Source organism: Dunckerocampus dactyliophorus, chromosome 16 (genome assembly GCF_027744805.1).
Source record: "Dunckerocampus dactyliophorus isolate RoL2022-P2 chromosome 16, RoL_Ddac_1.1, whole genome shotgun sequence".
NCBI classification, from domain to species: Eukaryota; Metazoa; Chordata; class Actinopteri; order Syngnathiformes; family Syngnathidae; genus Dunckerocampus; species Dunckerocampus dactyliophorus.
The window spans coordinates 5,088,794-5,112,562 of NC_072834.1; the positions used below are offsets into that span (position 1 = coordinate 5,088,794).

General features: G+C 38.3%; 2 protein-coding genes and 1 non-coding gene across 5 annotated transcripts; all 3 read left to right on the forward strand.

The window, feature by feature from the left end:
- The first annotated feature begins 947 nt into the window (after positions 1 to 947).
- On the forward strand, positions 948 to 4,673 carry LOC129169087 (heterogeneous nuclear ribonucleoprotein A/B-like). The gene is made up of 9 exons (XM_054755101.1): positions 948 to 1,089; positions 1,932 to 2,113; positions 2,745 to 2,913; positions 2,982 to 3,140; positions 3,217 to 3,348; positions 3,422 to 3,539; positions 3,626 to 3,772; positions 4,138 to 4,222; positions 4,303 to 4,673. Exons 2-8 carry the CDS (start codon positions 1,956 to 1,958, stop codon positions 4,203 to 4,205), a joined length of 951 nt encoding a protein of 316 aa, XP_054611076.1. The 5' UTR covers positions 948 to 1,089; positions 1,932 to 1,955; the 3' UTR covers positions 4,206 to 4,222; positions 4,303 to 4,673.
- Positions 4,674 to 5,517: 844 nt separating this feature from the next.
- On the forward strand, positions 5,518 to 17,506 carry LOC129169572 (cornifelin homolog B-like). Of its 3 annotated transcripts, none has more exons than XM_054756110.1 (4): positions 5,518 to 6,119; positions 14,335 to 14,448; positions 14,548 to 14,708; positions 16,855 to 17,506. In XM_054756110.1, the coding sequence occupies exons 1-4, from the start codon at positions 6,098 to 6,100 to the stop codon at positions 16,984 to 16,986; spliced, it is 429 nt and encodes a 142-aa protein (XP_054612085.1). In that variant the 5' UTR covers positions 5,518 to 6,097; the 3' UTR covers positions 16,987 to 17,506. The 3 variants fall into 3 exon arrangements, with proteins under 3 accessions (XP_054612085.1, XP_054612087.1, XP_054612086.1); XM_054756112.1 differs by lacking the exon at positions 5,518 to 6,119 and adding an exon at positions 9,663 to 10,134; XM_054756111.1 differs by lacking the exon at positions 5,518 to 6,119 and adding an exon at positions 12,759 to 12,855.
- On the forward strand, positions 6,479 to 6,551 carry trnav-cac (transfer RNA valine (anticodon CAC)). Its single transcript has one exon. It is a non-coding gene; the product is annotated as a tRNA-Val (tRNA).
- Positions 17,507 to 23,769: the final 6,263 nt, after the last annotated feature.

Consider the following 23,769-nt stretch of genomic DNA (forward strand, 5'->3'; position numbering starts at 1 on the left):
AAGCGGTGTCTAGTCATATTTTAAAATTCTTACCTGCTATAAAAGTGTAAAACTAACTTGCTTGTACAGTAAAATGTAAAAATACAGCTTTGCACGGGAGGCAAATCTCCACGTCGAGATGAAACTGAACTGACGCAGCCGGAGTACACGTGTGCTGCTTTGCTTGCGGCATGTTCAGTTCCAGGTCGTGTTCTATAGTTGTCCGTGTGCCATTGTGGGTTTGATGCCAACATGTAACGTTACACGTTACCACAATATATTTTAAATTTGACTTTTTGGTAAATGTTAGTTTGCTTTGAAACATTTTTTTGTTACACCTGGCGCCATGAAAAAATCTATTTTACATACATTTTCTTGTACCCGAGTATAAAAGGAAGGAATTAAATAACTTTCATTGGAAAGCAACCAAAAACCGTTTGAAATGATTGCTAGTAAAAAGGGCAAATTAACTTGGCGTTACATGTTCGTGTATCATAAACAATGTGATGATAGGTGGGCTACACCGTGGTTGTCTTTTAACAATGATTGTTTTGAGATTCAGCGTCTCAGTAGAGGAGCTTGCTATTAATGCTCGCAGACATAAGTCTTCCTAACTGCAGAAAGCCCTTACAGTTTAATGGATTCGCTAAAACTATAAATATTCTACATTTTAGTATTTAGTGAATAGAAATAGTAACCGTATTTGTGTATTTCCCCTATTTACTCTTTAATATATGTATTTATTACGATCACACAGCATTATCGGTACTATTTAGCAGTTACTTTTATCGTTAATACACCGCAAGAATGATTTTATTACAAATGTAATTTGTCTCTGGTTAGCATCTCATTGAAAGTACACGCTACACATACCGGAAGAACATTTGTGTACTTTATTTCGTCACGACTTTTCTCAGCCAATAGCTGGGCGTCTTTATTTACTCCTACGACCTCTCTGTCAAATCGGCTTCGTTTTTGTTCCGACGTGGCCCGGCACGGGTCACATCCGGTCGTATATATGTTGCCACGAGTTAGCGGCGAATTTGGAGTGTCCATTTTGAAGCTGAGATCCGGCGTCTCCCTCTTCTTTTCCCTCCCCCAAATCTTGAAGTAAGGTGATTTTAATGTTATTGGTGGATTTCAATGTACTTTTGCGTATACGAGATTATATATGTTAGGGGGTTTACACACGGGGTTAGCTTTGTTACTCGCTAATGCCATTTCCGGAGTGTTAAATCGACACTATCCGTATGCTAGCTTGCTAGCTAGCCTAGCATTACATTGACGCGCCTGTTATGTATGGCGAATGAATGGTTCGCAATCATTAGCAATAAAAATTGTGCATATTATCACCTTTTAAAATCTCTTTAGATTGTTTTACTTCATTTACCATGCACCTCTACGGAAGTGCGTGCCGTTTTAGTTGTGCGACTGCAAGCCGGGCCTTGCCGTTTTCCTTCCTCGAGCAAAGCGCGGTTCTCTTGAACGCTAGCTAAGCGTGTTAGCATCCAGTTAGCCCCTTATTGTTAGCAAACTATTTAGTAAGTAATGTAAGCTTCTCTGTTTATTACACGCCTGTCAGTTTTAAAACTGCGAAAATAACGTCATCCACGTGCGTCGACCAAATGTGATTGTTTTGATGTAATGTTACCCTGGTTTAAGCGTAAATAATTGGTGTTTGAACAGGAAACTCCGCGGTTTCGGATTGTTCAGATGAAAACAACTTTAAAGTTGCTTAAAGTCTGTTCCATCCCTCAGTGTCGTTTAAATTCAACTGTGGGATTAATATTACTTGAGAATTTTGGTTCTCACAAGATGAAGAGTTTGTGTTATGCTTGCAATTGTGGTTGCATGGCACTATATATTTCTCCTACCTTATTTGAAACATTATATATTGCAGTGCACTTATACTACACACTGTGTATATTGACCCGTGTTTGTTGTCATTTTAGCTTGTGAACAATCCACCCTCCAGAATGTGTGACACTGACAATCTACTGATGGAAACATCGGATCAGAACGGCAACGAGGGTGAGGATGACCAGAACGGAGCAGGAACCGAGCTGATGGCAGAGGACGAGAATGCGGCAGATGGCGGCAAGATCGATGCGAGCAAAGGAGAGGAGGACGCTGGGTGAGTGCTCCGGTGCATTTGACCTATTTTTTATGAATACAGAGTAGCTTGTCTTTGAAACATCTTTAGAGCATCCGATGAAACACAATCTTACACTAAATCAAATTATCGTAGGTGAATGAAATGAAATGAAAATCTAATTGTGGGTTATGTACTATTTTTAAATGCAAAATGGCAATTCTAATGCAGTAATAAACAAACATGAATTGTGGATTATGTGTATTTTAAGGTCATGTATAACATGTAAATATAGAATTTGAAATTGAAACTCGGAACTGGAAATGTACACTAAGAAAAACGACGAATCCCGGAAATTCAAATTTTGTGACTCCTTTATTTTATGTTTTAAATTTTTTTTTAAGTTGACGCCAAAACAAACGCATGAATGCAAACCTTTTCTTTTAATTGTGTATGTAAAAAATGTTTCTGTTCTGTATTTTGTCATCACCCCATCCCATTCTTCAATTAATGCTTTAAATGTGTAGACGAAATTGACTCAGCAGGTTGCATTTTTTTTTTTTTTTTGCTGCGGCTCATTTGCAGGACCCTCAATTTAAAAATAAATAAATAAAAATGCTGCTTTCGATTTGTCTTAATGTACAAGTAGTGACAATATGTCTGGTTGCTGCAGCAAAATGTTTGTGGGCGGTCTGAGCTGGGAGACTAACAAAAAAGACCTCAAGGACTACTTCAGCAAGTTCGGTGAGGTGTCTGACTGCACCATCAAAATCGACTCGGCCAGCGGACGCTCTCGAGGCTTTGGCTTCGTTCTCTTCAAAGATGCCGCCAGCGTGGACAGGGTATGGCCCCCGCTGTGATGCAGCTGTATGTAGTTTGTATTGTGACATACTGACTGTGTGGTCTACAGGTTCTGGAGCAGGAACAGCACAGGCTGGATGGCCGGCAGATCGACCCAAAGAGGGCGTTAGCTATGAAGAAGGAGCCTGTCAAGAAGATCTTCGTCGGTGGCTTGAACCCAGAGGCTGCTGAGGAGAGCATCAGGGAATACTTCGGCACCTTCGGAGAGGTCTGTTGATGAGAAGATTGACAACCAATAAAGATGAGACGATACAGAAGCACAAAACCACGTGGTCTTCTTTCAGATCGAAACAATTGAGCTTCCCCTTGACCCCAAGACGAAAAAGAGGAGGGGATTTATCTTCATCACATACAAGGAGGAGGCCAGTGTGAAGAAGTGCTTGGAGAAGAAGTACCACAACATTGAGGGCGGAAGGGTAAGCACGTGCGTTTTTTAAATTTTGTAACCTTAAGGGTGCAAATGTTTGACAGCAAGTGTGTTTCCTCCAGTGTGAGCTGAAGATCGCTCAGCCTAAGGAGGTGTACCAGCAGCAGCAACAGCAGCAGCAGTATGGAGGACGTGGTGGTGGTGGCGGCTACAGCGGACGAGGAGGCAGAGGCCGTGGAGGTGAGTGGTCTTTTTTTCTTTTGTTTTTTTTAAGCCAACGTCTGAGCTATTAATATATTGTAAACTGTATTCCCACATGTCTGTAGGTCAGAGCCAGGGCTGGAACCAGGGCTATGGAAGCTACTACAACCAAGGCTATGGTAACCAAGGCTATGGCTATGGAGGATACAGTGGCTACAGCAGCTATGACTACCCTTCCGGTTACTATGGATACGGCCCTGGTTATGACTACAGTAAGTCTCTGAAGCATGTAACATATTTTAACATCAATATATAATATATCATTTATTTAATATTTTTGGTAAAGTCACCAATTTAGTTTGTTTTTTTTTAATATATTTATCCACTTCTAAGTCATGTTTTATTTTTAAAATATATTATGCAGAGTAATATCCAGATTTTTTAAAATGTACAGCAGTTTTGTGTTTTCTAAAATAATTATTGTGAAATGTAATAAATCCAAATTCTTAAATGTACAATCCTTACATTTTGTATAAAAAGTGTTATTGTCAGACACTCATTTGTGTTTGTCTATTTTTGACTGTATGTAAAGCTGTAGCGGTGATTGTAGTATAAATAAATCAACGGGTGATTCCAGGTCAGGGCAGTGCCAGCTATGGTAAGGCTCCGAGGAGGGGCCACCAGAGCACCTACAAGCCATACTGATGGTGTGACCATGTGAGGTATGTGCTCACTTTCACGCTCCTTTTTATTGGTATTGTTATGATCAAATTACTTGTGACAAATATTTAACGTTATGCAGGATCCAGTGAAACAGGCGGCCTGATGGACTAAACACACGGGCCCCCCAACACAACCTCTTTTATGACAGAAGACCATTTGTACAGAAAACATCAGAAATGTAACTTTTTTTTTTTTGCCATGTTTTTGGTTTTGTTTTATGCTTTCATTTCTAGGTTTTATTTTCCCTTTTTGGTGTTTTTTTTGTTTGTTTTTTTTCCTTTCCCCTCCAACATTTCCATTGAAAGGAAGTGTAATTTTACTGTACTTTTTGGTACCTGTTTTGATTCTAATGTTATTGTAAGGGTATTTTACATGTCGGCTGCCTTTTACAGGTTGGAAATGTTGGTGTTTAAGGAGATTTTTTGACAAATAAAAAAAACTTTTCAGTAATTTTGTTGCTGTTCTTTCTTGTGGACTGGAATTAGTTTCCATGTGTGGAAGTAAAACTGTCAGTATCCACTTTTAAATGAAACATTTTACTCCTAGAACGCCATCAAACGCTGGTCATTGTAAATATTTACAGTACTGTGGTCCCTCGTCACATCGCGGCTCACCTTTTGTGGATGAGCTGTTTAGCGGATATTTTTACAGCCTATGAAAGCGCATTATGTTTTACATCCTTTCTGTATTAGCGCCATCTATCGGTGCTCTGTCAGTGGCGGAGCTACAGGGTGGCCGTGGCCACCGTTGGTCACTCTCTGGCCACCCCCACAGCTGGGGGACAATTTTGACAAATGCGTCCATGTGTATGTGATGAAGACGCTCGCATCTACTTCCCCGACGGAGCGCCGCGGCAATCTTGTTTACGTATATGCACCACAGGGGAAGAAGATGCGATTGACGTTCACATGAACGCACGGGAGACGGATATAAGGCCGAGTGTTTAGTGAGGTTGAGGTTTTTTTGAGGAGGCATTTTTGTGATGCAAATGTTTTAATCTTTTGAACACATTGTTTTGAGAAGCCAAACTTTTTACTTAATTGTCCGCAGCAACTAAGTGGAACTACGTTCATCACAAATCTGACCAGAACTGGACTCGGGAGACCAAGGGCGGGGTAAGTCGCTGTTATTGGACTACAATGCTGATGGGGATGTTGTACAACTTCATGTCAAAAAATCTGAACTATCACTTTTAACAGGAGTGTAGATCGGCATCCATTTCTGTATTATGCCTTGCAAGGGTTTGGCAGCTATGATGGGGAGCAAAAACTATACATTGAAACACAGCTCAGCTATTAATTGCTCAAATAGATGGTCCAGAAACAGTGTTCGAGCTACAGGGTGGCCGCGGTCACTCTCCCTCTAAGTAGCAGCTGGCCATCTAGACAATTCAGGTATCAATTTCTTGCCACCCCTATATGAGTAATGGTCTTACCTTGGCCACCCCAATGAAACATTTCTGGTGCACTGTCTGTTGTATGCGTTTATTGTATTTACTACTGCTACCATACACATGTTGCAGACGTGTGCAGCGCCACCTGTCTGTGTGTTTACATGCCTGTACAAGCATATTAGGAACGCACTGTACACAATAGCCCGCTAAATATAGAGCCACAAAAGTCAGTATTGGCTAGAACCTGCCCATTGTGCCCTGATTGGCTGTAGACCATTGTCAATCTCCTTTTTGCCGTTGCTAGCAAACTAGATAACTGCGTGCGCTGCTTGCTAACTGCCAATAAACAAGAGAAGCAGCAGCAGCCAACCGGCTAAGTGAGTCTTCGATTGAAGGAGTAGGACAACGAGCAGGACTGCAGGAGCAATGTGTTTGAACAAGGATACCACAATGCTACAGCCCAACGACGCCAGGACGAAGCATGGTCAGAGGGAGTGAATACCGTGAGTCACTTAATTTATTTTGTCCAACCTAGTTGATTGATCAAATTCAAACGAAATTTGAACTTGGGAGTGTTGAAAATGTGAGAACATCTTAATTGCTGTCAGAGAAAAGTGTATAATGTGTATGGTGAGGGGTTTTACAGCCTTAAAATAACTAAACAAAGTTGGCTACTCTGTGGTTTTCGGTTATTGTGGGCTATTTTGGGAACCTCTCCCTCGCGAAAAAAGACGGAACTCTCTAGGTTTGCAATGCTTTGGTTTGCTTTGGTTTGGCCACACGATGGCAGTAGTGAACCTTGGTTGAGCCGTAAAAGTAGTGAACACTTTCAATCGAGCAGGAACTACACGGTCAACTGTGAGTTTCCGTAGTGTAGTGGTTATCACGTTCGCCTCACACGCGAAAGGTCCCCGGTTCGAAACCGGGCGGAAACACCTTATTTTAGAAAATATAAAGAAGTGTTCTTAAAGTTTAGATAGGAATTTCATTAACCATTGGTCATTACAAACGTGTAATATGTATGTGTATACACACTTTATATACTGTATGTGTTGCTATAAATATGTGAGTATGTAAACATGAACACTTGATCTCCTTAAAGGGACAAAGATGAGTCCATAAGATGAAAGCAGCTTGCTGCCATTGTTCAGTACAGATGAGAATAGTTCTGCACACTGCAGCTAGGGACCATTTTCAGCCTACAGCTTGTTCTGTTTGTTGTAATGCGATAGATATGACACTAATTTGCTTTGATGCTATATCGTATATAGTACAAAATACTGACCTCCATTGGATTGCTTTTAGCATCTTTAATGCACACATAAAAGAGACCCACACATCTTATAATATAATATTATAATATTTTAATTTGATTTGAGAATTTTAATTATTGGAGAATTGCCTGCCAGTACAATTACAATTACATTTTCATGCTTCATTTAAAAAAATCATTTAATAGTAACAAATAATAAAAGACACACAAAAAACTCACCGAAACGGTAACCCAAATACTGAGGTTCAGACTGTACTGTGGGTTGCCTGTAGGCCTGCTGTTGTACTGCTCATGTATGTATGTGCATTATGTGTTATCATGGTTGTCCAAAAAAAGAACATATTGTCGACCGTTTTGCTTTAATGACAACAATGCGCTGCATGTGCGCATGTCTCAGCAATAGGAGATAGCCTGGCAGCCTTTAACCTCCTGGACCATGTGCGTGAGCTACCACAAGCGGATGTCAGAAACGGCCCACGTGTCTTCTTACACTCCTCATTTGCATTTTTGTCCTCCTCAATGGATGTCCTCGTCTTTGGTGTCCTCTTCTCTTTGTCCTCCTTGGTCCTCCATCCTGCACGCAGAAGCCTGGCTGCAGTGAGGAAAGGGTCTGCAGGACCTTGCTGCCCCTCCTGGGGTCTGCAAGGTGGTGGAGCATCCTTGGAGGAGGTTCTGTCGGCGCTGGTTGGGACATCCATCAGCTAGCTGCTGAAAAAAGTAATTTGAGATCAGTGAAATGTATAAGGAAGTCATATTTAATGAGTCATAGTGTAGGTGAGTGGTGGCTTACACGAAGAGGACACCAAGCAAATGTTCATTTCTCTCGTCCTCTCTGAACTCCTTTTAACCCTCCCACCCCTCCACCCTCACTCTCTCTCTTTAACACACACGCGCATGCGAGAGGCTAAAAAGGAAGTGTGTGGTCATGGTTCAACCTGCTCCAACGTTAGGTAATGCAACAAGAATTGATAAGCATGCCTCACTGTTGGATCCATTCCAGTAGATATGAAAACCATTGCAGACATTAATGCAATTATTTTAAAAATGTCATTTTTAAACTCATACATACACAATGTGACGCTGCTCTTTTTTGTTATGTCAGGAATGTCCATTTTATGCATAGAAAGCATGTATCTTATATTGTGTTATACTGTTTAATATGATTTAACTTAGTCTATTTTTATTTCGCATGCCCTTATAGTTTTATTATTACTATTTTTTTAGTATTTTACTATTTTTTATTTTTACATCGTTACAAGCCTCTTTTATGTTGCACATAACACTGCAAAAAATTCCTGGTTTGTGTAACCTTGTGTAACGATTCTGATTCTGATGATTTTCAAGCATTCTAAGTTAATTTTCTGATCAAATTCTTAAAATGTAATTTATTAATGATATATTTTATTTGTTAATTATTTTTATTAGTTATTTTTGTTGTTGTATTTGTTTTTTGAAGTAATGTCCCAAAGCAGAACGCTTTATGTTAATTCAAATTCAAACAAAAGAATAAAAAATAAACTATATTCTATACATATTTTTAAAAGTTATAATAAAATATTTGAAAAATAAAACACGACTGTATTCATAAATCTCAGACCTGAATTTTGATGTAACTGAAGTGGGATAAGCTCATGAAGCTGACGCAATACACACTCATGGAGGACGCTCTGAAAGCCTCATTTCACTCAGCCGCTTCTGATGACGACAGAGCCGAAACGAAACCTTTGAGCCCAATTTTTTTTTAGCCAGACAGAAAGTGCAGAAGCGTGTGGCGACATGATTGTATGCCTGACCGACATCACCTGGAAAAAAAGGCCCTCGTCGACATGTTGTGAGAAATTCCCCATTCATTCATTAGGTACCTCATTTAGTGACCCAATTATGTTGGCCGGGCCGAGCCCGAAGAAGCCACATGGGATCTCCCCCCAGTAGACCCACCACCTGCGGGGGCAAGTAAAGGGTCCCGTGCAATGCACACTGGGTGGTGGTCGAGGGCGGGCGCCCGGGCAACCTGGTCTTCGGCGGCCAAATCTGGTCCTTGTGACATGGAACGGCACCCTGGGAGGGAAGGAGCCCGAGATTGTGTGAGAGGTTGACAAATTCTGACAAGACATAGTCGGACTCAACTCGACCCACAGTTTGGGTTCAGGAACCAAACGTCTCGAGAGGGGTTGGACCTTTTTAGACTGTGGAGCTGCCGCAGGGGAGAGGCGGCGAACTGGTGTGAGCTTATTAATACCCCCCTGACTCAGTGCCTCCGTGTTGGAGTCTTCTCCGGTGAACCAGAGGGTTACTTCCCTACGCCTTTGGGTAGGGCAACAGGTCCTGACTGTCCTCCACACATTCATCGGGGTCTCGGCAGGACCCAAAGATGGCAAAAAACGCCACTTTTCTGACGGGTCAATTTTTGGTCGTTTTGTCAGGTCCGCGGCTGAGACAAAATCACGTTTTTTCAAGTTGCTGAAACGCAACTTTTCTAGTCCGAGAGGTGGGCCAAACCCACCACACATTCATCGGGGTCCCGGCAGGACCCAAAGATGGCAAAAAACGCCACTTTTCCGACAGGTCGATTTTCGCCTGTTTTTTCAGTGTCGCAAAATCACGTTTTTTCAAGTCGCTGAAACTGCACTTTTCTGGTCCGGGAGGCGGACACGTCTTCCTCATGAAAGCTCCTCATCCTCATTGATCCTCATCGTGTAGGTGGGATTGAGGTGGTCCACATCTGGAGTCAAGGTCAGCAGCACACCATCCCTCCCACAAACGGTGTCGACAATGTACTGCTTCCTCTTCCTAAGACGGCGGACGGCGGTCCGGAATCTCTTCGCAGTCATCGGGAAGTCGTTCTCCATGACTTCCCCAAACTCCTCCCACGTCTGAGTTTTAGCCGCGTTATACTGTCATTGTGAGATAAAAAGTCCAAATGATCAAAGACAAAGCCTTCGCCACGGGGCTTTTTATTTTGGCATTTCGACGTTTTAGCATTCAGTGACGGAAACGGGCTTCCATCGCACAAAATACAATCAAATAAAATAAAACGCAATAATACATTCAAATACATTTTTTTAGTGACTTTTTTTTTAGTCTTCTGTATTTCAGGTGAAAGGTCAGTGTGACGTCGTTGGATGAACTCTGTCACCGCCATCGCTGATCCGATTGGACTTTTTGTTTACTTTCATGGACTCGACAAAGTTGTCCACTCGCCGTCCACGACCAGACAGGTTTCTGGATTTTGATCTGGGTGGAAGGTAAGCACTCCGTGGACTTCCTAGTAGATAAGTCCCTGACAGAAACATGAGCAAATGAGCAAAAAAAGCATGTTTGTTCACGTAAGTCCCAATGGAGACTCCGCACTTCACTATAATGTGGCACAACCATGTGATTTCTACCTGCCAATCAGATCAATCATGAATGTTCAATTAAATATAATGAAAGAAGGTATACTGTATCATCATTGTATATAATTACCCCCAAAATAAATAGGAAAAACTGAAGTAAATATAAAGTCTGAGATTTTACTACAAAAAACGTCTTCTGGGGCTAAAATATTATTTTTATTTCTAGACATTTAATAAAACAGAAGAAAAATATGTAATACTTATGTGTCATTATAAGTGGAACAAAAAGTGGGGGGAAATTACCGAGTCCAAAAAAGTATTGATATGCACTACATTTATTTTTTGGAGTTAAAATGACAATTAGTGAAACAACACAAAAGAAATAGCACCTACTACATTACACCACATACCACTGGTGTCACACTCGAGGCCCGGGGGCCCGATGTGGCCCGCAAAAGCCTTGAAATAATGCATGTCTAAAGGACACTTATTTAAATATTATTTTAAAAATATTTGTATATATATTGTAATGTTGTTATTAATATGAATTTTGTCTTTACTTTTGTAAGCTTTATTTGTCAGGATTTTTACTTTTCCAGTATACTATTGTAAAATTATATTTACTGTATATTGTTGTATTTTTATTTTTATTTGTATGCTGTAATTTATTATTTTTTTGTACTTAATATAAATATATTTAAATAAGTAAAAAAATATATATTTAAAACATATTTTTACAATAATTTCATAAACATTTACAGTTACCTTTACAATAAATAATAAAATATTAAAGTAAAAACAAAATTCATGTTATTAACAAAAAGAACTTTAAGATATTTTCTTAATCCAAAAGACAATCCTTCTTGCTAAATGGATTTGTTGTCAGTATTGACAGAAAACCTTATATTTTTTTGCTGTCAGATCCAATTTAAAATGACTATTTTGTATTCGTTCCTCATGAAAAATGAATGTAAGAATGAATTATGAACTCATTTCTACAACAGAATGATAAAACGTGGCCCTCTGAGGAGAACCGTAACTGCCATGTGGCCCACGGTGAAAACGAGTTTTCGCCCCCGCCATGTACCAATACCACACTAACATTTCACGAGAGTTATTTCTCATGATTATATGACTTTTTAAAAAAGTATTTTAACATACAACAATACATTTCTGGGGCGTGTGTTTTCAGTTAGTTACACACTTTATCATCTTTATCATAATTAGTGTAATAATGATTTTTTAAGGCTACTATTTTTTAGTTATATATTAACTATATTGTGAAATGCAATTCAAGAAAATAGCAATATGCCAAATATTATAATAAGGAGTACATATTTTTGAAGGCCACTCGAGTAAAAGAAAATTTTTTTTTAGAAAAATTCAAGAAACACTATGCTGATACAACTTTAATATAAATATGATTACATGTTTTTTTAAAGCTACTCAATTAAAAGAATATATTAAATATGTCTAGCTACATTCATTTTAAAAAACAATAATATGGTCTTATGAAATGATTATAAATAGAATTCTTTAAAATATTAAAATAGTTGTCACTTTCTGGGAGTTATTTTATTTCAGAAGTAGTTAATAACTTGCTTGGCAGAGGTAATGATGGCATGTATTCATAGACCAAACCCTCAAAACACCCATTGTTCACGTGGTTTAACTTGGATGAGGTGTGATGTGTCATCTTGTTGGCATTTGTGTCATGCAATGACGTCATGGCCCTCGCATGAGCAAGGACGTTACATTGACGAGGTTGTCAAGTCGATGTCTTACTGCAGGTGCTGCTTCAAGGCAACAGGGGGCAGCATTCAGCAGGTCTTTATGATGAATTCTTCTTCTTCTTATTATTATTAATTATATATTATATTAAGTGGTGACAAGCTGTGATCTTTATGCTCTTTTGCTGTGCTTTGGTCTGCAGCAACATGGAAATAACCCGTACAATGCAACTAAATGTCTCGCGTAAACGTAATCATTATGAAAGTAAAGGCACGTAAGGTCCAGAAATCAATAAGGAAATGAATTCAATACGAGGCTGAACCTCTGTGCATGAACATGACGTGAAAGGAAGAAGAGAAAATACACGTCTGTCGGTGCTGCGTCGGGGAAAGTCGTACGCCCAAGTCTCCATCAAGGACCGGCGAACAAAGTTGCCGCAACGGCCGAGGAAGACGCATTGTTCTTGGAAGCATAAATGGACTTACAATCTTGAAAAGTCTTGAAGATTAAACACTTTTAATGCACAAGGTCATCATCAAACCTACTTATTTGTTCATCTAACGCGCACACAGCAATCAACAACTTCATGCTGTCACCTTTCTTCTGCGCTGTTACCTGCTGTGGTGTTCGAGCACGTTACGTAAATCTCAGTGTTTTCATTTTTACTCCCGTACCCCCAATCTGCGTACCCCTAGCTATGAGGGAACACGAGAAGACATCAATGTTTGTCACAATACGTCCAATTAAAGCTAAGCGCTAGCTTCCGCTTTAGCTCCCGCTTTAGCTCAACCTGCCCGGCAGGTCCGTCCGGTCGGGTGTCTTAAGGCGCAGCGCGTTAATTTCATGTTATTCCTGCACTGAGGTTGCCTCTGACAGGACGCGGCATTCAGACACGCTCTGGTGAGACGTGACTTTCTTATTTATGTTTTATTGTATGTCTTTGAAGTGTCTTAGCTTTTCATGGTAGATGTCTGTTTGTCAGCTGAAAAAGGCGAGGATTCCAGAAACCATTTAACTGATTTTAACGTAACCTTGTGTCTGTCTGTCTTAGCTTGGTATCTCTCTAGCTGGCTGGCGAGCTCTTGGCAATATCACGTCAACAATTAACTGTTTATTTGTCATAAAACAGTAAAGAGTCATTCTATTCAAAGCAACGCACACGCAAACTGCTTTGTGACTCGCTAATGAGTGGAAAAAAAATGTTTGGCAGCTCGATGGAAGTAATTAATCCAAATGTGGCGTGTCTTTCGGCGTTATTTTTCTTTGTCCAAAGTGAACGCAAAATGTGGGATTTTTTTTTCTTCTTCGAAAACATAAACAATGTGGGTATCCGGCGCGAGCTAGCTGGCGAGCAATAAGTATCTGGTGAGTAAATACAAAAACGAGTACCGACATCCGTGTTAGTTGAACAAACGCCAGCGTTAACACCGGTGATGTGCGGATCAATACTGGGATATCAATACTTCCAATAGCAGCTCTCCGTGCTCTACAGTCCATTGTCACATCAGAATATCGATACTTTCCATGCGTTTGTCATTTGAGGTCTGTTGAAACGATGAGCGATCGTAGACGGAGTTCTTAATCATTGATCATTTGTTTTCATAGTTTTATTATTTTACTTCTTTTCTTTTCTTATGGTTTCAAATACCATTTTCACATATTTTATGTTACTATGTCCTCCTTTTTTTCTGTTGTTGCGTATTAGCTTGGCTATGTTGTAAATCACCCCACTACACCTCAATATACTTCAGGCTTGAAAAGAAATTACTTTAATAAATTATTAAATTACTAATTTATTTAAATTAATTATTAAATTATTTGTATTTAAATAATTATTTAAATTACTAATGTATTTAATTAAAACATTATTTAAATAATAGATGAATTAAATGTCTTCCGATACCAGCGTGAATTTACTCAGTACAGAGTTCCCTCGTTTATCACGGGGGATAGGTTCCCAAAATAGCCCACAATAAGCGAATAAGTGAAGTAGTCAGCTTCATTTTTTTACAATTATTATATGTGTTTTAAGGCTGTAAACCCCTCACCATACGCTTTATGCACTTTTCTCAGACAGACAATAACATTTTCTCGCATTTCTCTCGTTTAAATGCTCTCAAAAAGGTTCAAATCCTCGTTTGACTTTTAATGATCAACACAAGAAATTATGAAGCCACTCCCGCATGTTGCACTTCCACCCAAAATAGCTAGCTAGCTAGCTAGTAGTCTTCTGATGTACAGACCTAGCTACCTCTCGAGCTAACTAGAGCTAGTAAAACTAGCTCGCTAGCTATCTAGCTAGCTCTTATTCTGAATTTAAAAGGTACATATTTCGTATACTCTTGTTCTACTGATGATATCGTATTCGTCCTTGGTCAGGAGTCAAAATGACGTCCAAAATGGTGATCACGCAGCCTGAGCCCATCATGGTCCATCAGGACTCAAGCGAGTGGGGGAGTGAAATATGTGACTGTTGTAACGACGTCCCCATGTGTGAGTGTCTTTTTGTTTGCTACAAGGTTGTCGCCATCATCATTTTTGCTGTAACCAATATGTGGGTTTTGGTTTTTTGCATTTTTGTTTGTTTTAAAGGTTGTTTCGCCTTCTGGTGCTTCCCCTGCTTTGCCTGCATAACCACTAAAAAATATGGTCAGTGTCTCTGTCTCCCCCTGGTGGACATGTCCATGGGAGCACTTGTCCCGCCTGTCGCCATGTCCATGAGGGTGTCCATGAGACATCGCTACGGCATCAGAGTAAGTACACGAGAGCTGTAGTACTACAATACTACTATACATGTTTTAGGTAACCCGACTTGCCGCGTACGTGCAAAAACAAGCTATCTTTTAGCTAGTAAGACTTAAGAAAAACAACTAAACGAGAAACAAAATGTACGAAAAGTTACGTTTTTATCTCTATACACACAAAAATATCGATGGACAACAGAAAAATGTGAATAGCCTGTCTGGCTAGCAAGTTAGCTATTTTCTAGCCCTTTTCACACACTGTCTACAACAAGGCAGCGTCTCCACAAATACAGCAATCATAGAATAAAAACTGCTGAGGTTAACTAGAAATGGCGGAAGAGACGCAAGTTCGCAGGCTAGTGCTATGCATCGGGCCCTGCGGGGCCTCTACTGTTAAAAACCTTTTTATTGGGCCGCTGCACATGGCAGAAATATAATTAATATTATAAGACAAGAATCTTAACCATTTGAATTAAGTTGCAAATTGAAGTCCTTTTAAAATAAAAGGACTTGAGTTGAAATTTTACAAGAAAAAACCCAATTGTGTCAGTACAGTCGGAATTTTATGACGAAAAAAATGACACATTTCTACAAGACTAAAACTGGTATGTAGTGACAAAAAGGGCAGCATTTATGAAAATATAGCCTGTATTAATAAAATAAGTAAATCACAGGAATAAGCTTGAAATTTGACGAGAAAAGAAGTTGTCATTTTACAAAGAAAAGTCCTATTTGCGAGAATAAAGTTGTAATTTTAGGAGAGAAAAAGTGGTGCTACTACAAGACTAAAGTGTTAATCACAAAAATCTTGACCTTTTAGAATAAAGTCTGAGATTTATGAGGAAAAAAGAGGACTTAAGTTGAACTTTAGAGAAAAAAAAGTTGTAATTTTATGAGAAAAAAAATCCCAATTGAGAGGATAAAGCCCTAATTTTACAAGAGGAAAAGCTCGCAAAAGACTAAAGTCACAATGTTATGACAAAAATGTATGATAATATAGCAAAAATCGAATGTTTTTTTAAGAAAAAACTCAACTTTGTCAATAAAGTTGGAATTTCATGATAAAACAACACATTTATACAAGACTAAAGTTATGACTATAATAAGTTGAGAAAAAGAGCAAAATGTAATGAAAATATAGCATGTATTAATAAATAAAATAAGTAATCATAAATAGTCATTTTACAAAAGCAAGCACAATAATTGCGAGAATAAAGTCATAACCTTTGGAGAAAAATATTATAAGACAAAAATCTTAACAATTACAATAAAGTTGGAAATTTGATGAGAAAAAAAAATACTTATGTGGAAATTTTACGAGAAAAAATCTCAAGCCCTAATTTTCCAAGAGAAAAACTAATAAAATCCTGAAGTCACAATGTCATGGCAAAAAGCATAAGATAGCAAAAAATAAAACAGAAAAGTCATAGCTATCACAATAAAGTTGACATTTTATGAGAAAAAAGTCGTACTACTTCAGACTAAAGGGTCTCGACAACAAAGGCATAAGTCTTCTGCATGTCCTTCATGCATGCTAAGCTATTTGACAATGCATCGAGGAAAAGGCTTCTTGAGACGTCATCTGTACTTCTGTGAAGAAAGTGTCGAACGTTTCGCTCCTCATCCGAAGAGCTTCGTCAGCGAACTAACAAGTGCTGGTAGCCTAGGCCTTAAATACAGTAAGAGTGGGCGGAATTGGTGTGCCAACCCCCTCCTCCTATGGTTCCTTACACTAAGACTGGGCGGAGTAATCCTGCCATTAGCACCTCCGAACAAGGGGAAGTGTAGCTCCCTGTAGTTGGGTATGAACGACTCTGATACTGGCTCGTTAGCATCTATTGTTCTGGCTTGGCCCTGGCTCTACCTCATTTGCAAGACTAAGAGCTGTGGGTTTTGGTCTCAGTAACCTGCTGAACACAGGGTCCAAATTAAACCTCAAAAGGCTAGGCTACCAGCACTTGTTAGTTCGCTGATGAAGGTCTTCGGATGAGGAGCGAAACGTTCGACACTTTCTTCACAGAAGTACAGATGACGTCTCAAGAAGCCTTTCCCTCGATGGACAACTCCTGTACGACTGAGAGCCTACACAGACGTATTTGACAATGTACGTACACGGTCAAGTGCATCAATCGTTGACTTGATCTTCTGTCCGCAGGGAACCATGTGCAACGACTGCGTGTGCACCACCTTCTGTAGGCCCTGCATCTGGTGCCAGATGGCCCGAGAGATGAAGGAACGAGACATCCCGATTGTTCTGGTTAACACGTATAAGAAATCGTTCGCATAAGACGTCTTTGGCATCATTGTCATCTTTTCACAGACGTACCCGTCCAAAAATACAACTGCATAAAAGATACAAAAATATGTAAAACGTAGCCACTGCCTTTTAATAGACCTTAGCTTGATTTTTATAACTGCACTATTTATTGAAGTTAGCTAATCTTCAGACGTGACCACCGCCATTGGACTACACTACCGTAACAGCTCACTGCCGCCCTCATGTGGAAACAAACGGTACTACAGGACAAGATGGTTTGTTCTTATCTTATACATTGTGTCCTTTGGCATATGCTCCCTTTTATAAATCATTACTTTTAAGAGAAGTCTTCACTGGAATCGTCATGATGCATCTTTTAAGGTCTTGTAAATTTTGTAAACTCGTTTTCTATTTGTTATTATAGTTTGTTCACTTTTAACCAAATCATCTTTTTACAACTCATAAAAGTTTCCTGACTGATAATCATTTTTTAAAATATATATATTTGTATCAATAAATCTGTAGCAATGATTTACATTTTTTGTGTAATTCAGAAAATAAAAATACAATAAAACTCAGGGATGTTTCGTTGGTACATTGTTACTTTGCTGCTAACATAATATTTCTTAAATACACTACTTGGCACTATTTGTCTTTTCATTCACGTCTAAATTGACTGTTATTCGTTTTTACAGCCCCCAAATAATAATTGGTCTTGCTGCTTTCCAATGAAGAACATGCATCTCCACATTTTTACATGACATTAATTGTAGTGTGTCGTTTCAAATCAGCATGCTGGAAAATACACTCAGCGCAGTTTGATGCTGAGCAACGCAAGTCCACTAGAGGGCGTGGCGCTCTACTCATTGAAAGCTTTGCAGAGGTCATGGGGGGTCACGAGGGAGGACGACATCAGCGACGTGCTGTATGACATGTCACCTCGCTAACCTCACACCAAACAGAGGCTAAACAGAAAAAAACACCAAATATACAATAAATTACATCAAAGCTGACATAACTATTTTTTTTTTTTAAAAAAGGTCAGGGTGGGGTCAGACATGGGTTGAAAAAAACCAAAACAAAGCAAAAAAGACGTCAGCGTTGTTTAACATTCCCGCTAATTTGATAACAATCTTATTAGGTCCTTTCCATGACATACTGGTTGTTTGTACAGCCTCACGTAAACAACACAAAAATAACCCACGATAAAGACGGAATTTTAACTTGAATTAAAACAGGAAAAATCAGTAAATGTGAGTTGAAATTTTACGGAAAAACCGTTGCACCCCGACCAAACGGGAAAAGGCGTAATTTAATGTGATTATATCTTATAGTACAGATTAAAAAGCACATACAAGAATACATTCAATAATCACAGCATTACGAGATAGAAGGCGTTACAATACTGGAGTTGCAAAATGACCACAAAAGTCAGTCAGAATGACTCAAATAAAAGTTTAAATAAATTAACTGCGTATAAAGTTGCAGCGTTACAAGAATATAGTTGCAAAAAGTCAGAATAACTAAAATAATTTGGGGTTTTTTAAAAGTCATAATTGCGGAAACTAAAGTCGCAATTTCCTGAGAAAAAATTCACATTTCTGTGACACAAAAGTTAATCAAAAGTTTAAAAAAATAATCAAAATATTAAGAGAAATCTTTGTATTAACATAATTTTTATTTTTTAAAGCCGTAATATAAGAGAAGTATAGCGTGGTAATTTAAAGCGACATTGCACAAATGATAAAAGTTGTAGTAGTTAGGCTGGTCCAATCAGAGTTGGCGTTGCTGAATGGTGCCCTGGTGTCCACTATCGATTGGCTGGTGGTTCATATTTGAATGGGATTATGATGACAGTTATGGTGAGCAAGAATTGATGTGGGTGACTTTTATGGGGTGACAGTGAAGGGGCGTGTCCGGGCGTCAGGAATGTTAATTGGGCGCTGCCCTCTTTGTTGTGCTGCTGGTACAGGCTGGCTTCTGTTGTACCCCCCCAAAGATTTAACATCTGTCACTTTAACCTCGCACACACACCTCACCAGCACACACACACTTCAACACACGCATGTACGCAAGTTATCCCCTCCCAGTCTTGCTCGTGTCATTTCCTCCATGTTGCTTCATCGGGTGGTTGCTCCCCTCTTGTAAAAAAAATGACAACATTATTCGTGCAATTTGGGCTGTTTCTCGTAACGCCGTGACCATATTCTCAAAATGAATTTTATAACAATATTCATCGTAAAAATGACGAACATTTTCTTGTAACATTACAAGTATATTCTTTGGATCTCATAATATGACAACTTTATTCTCATAAATTGACCATTTTTTTTCAATATTTTTTCATAATAAGGAATGTCGTTATATAAGGACTATATTCTGTTAAAATTACAACTTTATCGTTGTAATTGAGACTTTTTTCCTTTGATAAAATGCAATATTTTAGAAAAAATTTTGACGTATTCTTATAGTCTGACTTTATTCTCATAAAATTCCAGCTTTCTTGCTGAAATGACATTATTTTACTTTTCAGTTCTGTTTTCTCATAATATTACAACTTTATTCTCATAAAATGACAACAAATTTTCTTGCAATGAAAAAATATGTTTTTGTAATAAGGAATATGATAACATAACCACTGTAGTCTATTAAAATGACAACTTTATCATCGTTATTACATCTTTTTTTCCCTTATTAAAGCACCAATATCCTTGAAAAGCTGACATTTTTCTCCCAAGTGAAATATTCGGATGGCTGTGTGACTTTCTTCTGGACCTTGACCATATTTCCTTGATTTTTTTTCTTATTTTTATTTTTATTTTTTTTAATATTCTGACTTGAGTCTATTGAAATGGCTACTCTTTTCTCATAGCATTACACGTTTATTCTGGTAATATTCCGATTTTATTATTGTCACATAAAATTAACATTGAAGCAAAATTCTGATTTTGCTCTCCTCATCCAATTCCACTTTTTTTGTGTAAAATTATGACTATGTTTTCATAAGACTTCAACTTTATTATCGTAATAAAGGCTAGATTGGAAGGCTTTACATTGAAAACAATGTAAACCACTAGAATTTCTGAGATTTTTTGTTGTTGTTGTTGCTTGTTGCTAGGCAGAATTCATGAGACAACAAAGACAAATTAGCGTATGACAGTCATGCTAACCGTTTTTCAAGGTTGTCACATTTAACAATTGATTCCCTGCTCTGTAAGAGAAATCATCATCTGCTGGATTTGATGGGGCTCTGCATCACTTGCCCCAAATGCAAAGCCACTGCCTTAAAGTAGCATGGAAAAACAAGAGGTTTCGCTGTACCTGCAGTGACGACATGAGATGGGCCTCAAAGGTCAGCAGATGGATTTGAACCTGGGAACCATTAAGCCCACCTGAGTGACACGCACACCCCCACGCCCCCCGCCGAGTGTGCCCTGAGGCTTTGCCATGACAGATAGAGACGTTGTCTATCTGCCATAATTTCCTGGGGGAAGTGTTCCTTTAAAAAAAAAAAAAGACAAGATTGGAGTTGGCGGGGGAGTCGACTGATAACGGGGCTCAGATTAAGATGAGGTGATGGTACGCCGGGCGGCCGGTGGCAGGGTGGGTAGTTGATGTGTGGGGGTGTGGTCAGGCATAGTCCGACACACGCTATCAGACGATGGGCCTCAGAGCAAACAAACAAGTCTGACCTCTCAAAACAACCGCAGCAGGGAGCAGCTGATAGCTAGAGACGGTTAGCTGTGCGTGTGTGCGTGTGTGTGTGTGTGTGTGTGTGTGTGCGTGTGCGTGTGTGTGCGTGTGAGGGAGGCTGAGGGCAAAGGGGCACGCAGAATTATCGGATCTCCGATGATCTTACTGTCTGTTTAAATAAAAACTAGAACGTCACTCAGTATAGCGCACATGTCCATCATACAATACAATCATAATATCTGCACGGTTATCTGGATATGCGCCAAAAGGTGCATACGCATCCCGTTAACAAACAAAGAAGCAAATATCATTCTAACCAAACAAAGATATTGATGACGCAGCATCAGGAGCAACTGGGGGTTCAGTATCTCACCAAACAACACTTTCATATGATCATGGGAGGGCGGAGAATTGAACCTGCAACCTTCAGACTGGGAAACAGATACTCTACCACCTGAGCCACGCCGCCACTGATACACATGCTAAAGCAGAATCTGCCTTTTTTTGTCAATATTATGATATTCTTTGAAAGAATATCCAGTTGCAACTTTTTTGTCTTCTAAAAGAACTACAGTATATAACTACTGTATATATTCTTTGTAAAAATATGACTCTACTTGAAATTTAAAAAAATATTACTTAGAAAACGATGACATCTTCCAGCATATATTTTTATACCATATTTTATGCAATATTCGTATGCAATGAAGACATTTTTCTAGTAACGTTGCAACTTTATTCACGGAATATTTGTACATTTTTTGTTTTTTTTATTTTATGACATTGCGGTTACATTTTTGTTAAATTAAGACATTTTCTTGCAGCATCATAGCGCTAATCGTGTAATATTTGGACTATATTTTTGTGAAATGAAGACTTTTTTTCTCATAATATTACATTTTTATTCTCGGATTATTCCAACATATTTCTTATCAAATGATTTTTTTTCTCTAAACATTACAAACGTATTCTGGGAAAGACTTTTTTCTTGACTATATTTTTGTAAAATTATGACTTTTCTTCACATTAAAATAAAAACCTTAAAAAAGACTTTACTTCTACTAAAATGTTATTCTTATTAAAAATGTGACTTTTTTTTCCAGGCCTTCTTTAGCGTAATATTACAACTCGGTAAAAGTTTTTCTTAAAAAAAAATGACAATGATATTCTTGGAATATTCAGACCTACTTCCGGTATCCAAATAACAATATAATAATAATAATAATAACAATATACAGTGTATAACAATAACAACACCCAATAACAAAGACTTATCCCTCATAATATTACCAACCTTTTACTCGCAATACTTTTTTTCTTGTAACATAACAACTATATTCTCAGAAAATTATGTATTTTTCCTCCAAAAGGATCATTTTAGCTCATCTTCCGTAAATGCCGGGACATTGTTTAACATGACAACTTTACTCTGGTTAAAGAAAATGTGGTTTTAGTTATATTTTGGCTTCTTAAACGTCTGTTAGTGCGCGTCCAAAAAGTGAAGGATGGGTGGGGCAGCACCTGAGGAGGGTTCAGCTTAGGGAGGGAGGGTCAACAAATTCTTTGATTAGTGAACCTTGTCATTGTGATAGGACAGAGCACCCGGATGCATCACGCCCACAAAACCATAATAACGACATTTTTTGTGGTGTGCTGTGGTTCAGTTATTGGGTTTAACTGCAGAAAATTTTTTGCAGTACTTATTTATTAAAAAAATCTATCTTTACGGTAATCGTTTAACAAAATAATACCAACTACGTAACATGTTTTACCTAATAGTTCTACATTTGAATTTCTTTTATGGAATTTGCAATTCATTTAACAAGGCTTGCTGTGTTTCTGCGTCGGCTAGGGGGCAGCACTCGGGCTTTCCTGAGCATTGAGAGTCTTGAGGCGCGTTGTTAGCGTTGATATACGGCCGCCGCAAACAACCTCTAAGTGCATCTCAAGGTTCACTGGAAGGGTGAATAAGATCTATAACTCTTGTGTGGAGTTTTTCTTCAAGTGTCCAACAGCAAGCGCTCACGTTCGCTCTTTTGGGATTTGGAAAAGTTTGTCTTATATCGAGGGGAAAAAAAAGAGCGAATAATCTGTTCACACGGTCATCTGCTGTAGAGTTTTATTTATTCATCTCACAGGATTTGCTAAAAAATATCAGTTAGATATCCTAAAAAAACACAGGAGGGATATTTGTACGTTTAAATGTGCAATACAAGCATACTGATAAATAATGCACCTTTACATCCGAAAAGTGAGCATAACATTGGCAGACAATCGAGAATGAATGTGTGTTATGTTAAGAACGAAGCCTCAGGAATTACCTTCCACTGTCCAGACCATTTGTGTGTGTGTGTGTACAAATGTGTGTGTGAGTGTACGTGTGTGTTTGGTGGCACTTACTGCATGGATCGTCGCTGCTGCCATTCACTCTCATATGATAGCATCACTGCAAAAAATAGCCTATATCGTACATCATTTAAAAAATAAATAAATTCTACATAGATTATTAAGTGCATAGAAAAAATTCTTGCAAGAATAAAGGCTGAATTTTTCAAGAATAAATTATTTTTATTGGAATAAAGTTGTGGTATCTGAAAAAAACAACCATGAAAATCAAACTTTTTTCTTAGAATTGTTTTTGTAATTTTATGACTTTTTTTAAATATCGGCCTTTTTTCATTCAAATATAACCCAAATCGTTTTCCTTGAAAAATAATTTGTAACAGTTTTTCTCCTAATATTAGAAAAAAAACCCTGAATAAACAAAACGTTTTCTTGTAATATTAAGTCTTAAACATTTTCTTAAAATAATATTGCTACAAAAATATACTGTAACTTAAAAAACCCTTTTTCTTGCATCCCAACTGTTTCTTTCAGAATATTAGACTTTCTCTAAAAAAAACCAATAAAATTTCTGAATAACATTTTTTTTCTTGCAATTCATAATTGTAATGAATTATTTTCTAAACCAAAATTGGGCTTTTTTTTCCACATTTTTTTTTCTAAGATAATTTTTTCTCATAATATACTTTTCCTCATTCCTCATTCTGTGTCATAGTCGTCCAACTTTACTTCTTAAAAAAAAAGTATTCTTGTAGTACTATTACTTTTCTTTTACAA

Bases quoted from the DNA above. Each gene is read 5' to 3' on its own strand.
- LOC129169572 (XM_054756110.1), top strand. From the start codon at position 6,098: ATGGTCAGAGGGAGTGAATACC. The intron at 6,120-14,334 runs GTGAGTCACTTA...GTCCTTGGTCAG, and splicing joins GGTCAGAGGGAGTGAATACC to GAGTCAAAATGACGTCCAAA. The intron at 14,709-16,854 runs GTAAGTACACGA...TTCTGTCCGCAG, and splicing joins GACATCGCTACGGCATCAGA to GGAACCATGTGCAACGACTG.
- LOC129169087 (XM_054755101.1), top strand. From the start codon at position 1,956: ATGTGTGACACTGACAATCTACTGATGGAAACATCGGATCAGAACGGC. The intron at 3,141-3,216 runs GTCTGTTGATGA...GTCTTCTTTCAG, and splicing joins ACTTCGGCACCTTCGGAGAG to ATCGAAACAATTGAGCTTCC. The intron at 3,540-3,625 runs GTGAGTGGTCTT...ACATGTCTGTAG, and splicing joins AGGAGGCAGAGGCCGTGGAG to GTCAGAGCCAGGGCTGGAAC.